Source organism: Camelus ferus, chromosome 8, assembly GCF_009834535.1.
Source record: "Camelus ferus isolate YT-003-E chromosome 8, BCGSAC_Cfer_1.0, whole genome shotgun sequence".
NCBI lineage: Eukaryota > Metazoa > Chordata > Mammalia > Artiodactyla > Camelidae > Camelus > Camelus ferus.
Window position 1 is genome coordinate 55,608,168 of NC_045703.1, and position 1,542 is coordinate 55,609,709.

Genomic DNA, 1,542 nt, shown 5'->3' on the forward strand with positions numbered 1-1,542 from the left:
TTTTGAATGGGAGAAAAAGAAGGGATAAAATTATCACAAACCTCAACATCGAAAGCGTTATGGGCCTGAAAAAAGCTCTTCCGAGAAGTCGGAATTGGGTAATATTATAAACGTTGTGCAGGTCGCATTTAAGGGTCTGGCAATGAACTTTAGCCCTGTGCTACGGCCCAACCCTTCCCTAACCCTCCCTTTCTTTATTCTCCCACCTCAGCCCCGTCTCCCCGGAAACCAAAGTCCCAGAGCCTTTCCCGGACCCCTCCACTAGAACACAAGCAGACCACACCAAAACACTGAAACATTTCTAAACTTTATGGAAAAAGCAACAACGACAACCAACTAGCCAAAATGGAGCCTCTACATCCGTCTCACTACAGTTCCATCTCCTCTAACGTTTGCCGGCCTTAGGATCTCTCCATGGTCCGGTCACAGTTCTCAGGGGTCGTGACGGTCTCCCAACGCTGTTTCACAGAAAACAAGGTCCACAGGAAGGCAGGTCAGGCGGGAAGCCCCGGTAAGCACCTCTGTACAAGGAAAACATGAGAAGCAGAAGTCACGGAGAGCCGGTCCACTTGGGGCAGGAACACGCGGGAATGACGGCAAACCGGTGGAACGCAGGTAGAAATGCTCCCACACAGCGGTGACACGGCGGGGTCTCAGTTCTCCTCTGGCTTGTCCGCTGGCGGGCCGCAAGGCTGCAGCATCTTCTCCATCAAGTTGAAGCGGACTCGCGCTTTGCTCTCATTCTCGGCAATGGCGAAGTAGTTGAGCAGGTCGAAGTGGCCCATGTAGGAGCAGTAGGAGTCGCGATGCTGGTTCACCAGCCACTCCCACTTGGTGGTGTCGGCGTGGCCCGTGCCGATGTACTTGGACTGCAGATGCTCTAGCTGACTGTGGATGGTGTAGCGGTCTGTCATCTCGCCGCTTTCCCCTTTGCTCCCAGGTGAGAGGGCGCAGACGACAAGGAGCAGCGACAACGGGCAGCTCTCGAGACTCACACCGAAGTGGGGCCAGCCGGCGGAAACTCGGGACCCGCGCAGTCGCAGGCCAATGGCGTCACCGCGACGAAGCCGCGCGAACTCGCGGTTCCAGGGCTCAGAGGCGGAAGCGGAAGTGTATTCTGTCACGGAATTGGAGTTGCCTAGGGGACGCTACCAGTGGGCCGCTCCTCAAGAGAGCCCCGCCCCCTTCGCAGAGCGTTGCATGCTGGTCCACTCAGTGGCCCTCTTCTAACAGGAGCTTTGCATGCTGGGACTTGTGGTCTCCGAGGGTTTGTGCGCGCAGGCTTCTTGGGAGCCTTGCGGCTAGTTTACGCGGCTGCTTAGTGAAGGGTGGTTTCTGGGAGGCAGGAAACATCCTCGGGCATTTTGGGGCTGAGAGGAAATGGGAAACTCAAGTAGGACAGGGAATAAGCTACTCGGAAAATGAACTCTTGATATAATTCTGCTTTCGGAGCTAACGTGGCAGAGTAGCCCCTTCACAACCAGGGGTGGTTCACCTTGAAGTCAGGAGTCTCGAGTTCTGGTCCCAAACATGTCTCTTACA

General features: G+C 55.4%; 1 protein-coding gene across 1 annotated transcript; it reads right to left on the reverse strand.

Moving 5' to 3' along the window:
* Nucleotides 1-288: 288 nt before the first annotated feature.
* SF3B5 (splicing factor 3b subunit 5) lies at nucleotides 289-1,059 on the reverse strand. The gene has a single exon (XM_014567517.2). It carries the CDS (start codon nucleotides 912-914, stop codon nucleotides 654-656), a length of 261 nt encoding a protein of 86 aa, XP_014423003.1. The 5' UTR covers nucleotides 915-1,059; the 3' UTR covers nucleotides 289-653.
* Between the last annotated feature and the right edge of the window lie 483 nt (nucleotides 1,060-1,542).

Excerpts from the sequence above, each read along its gene's own strand:
- SF3B5 (XM_014567517.2), bottom strand. The coding sequence starts at position 914 with ATGACAGACCGCTACACCATCCACAGTCAGCTAGAGCATCTGCAGTCC.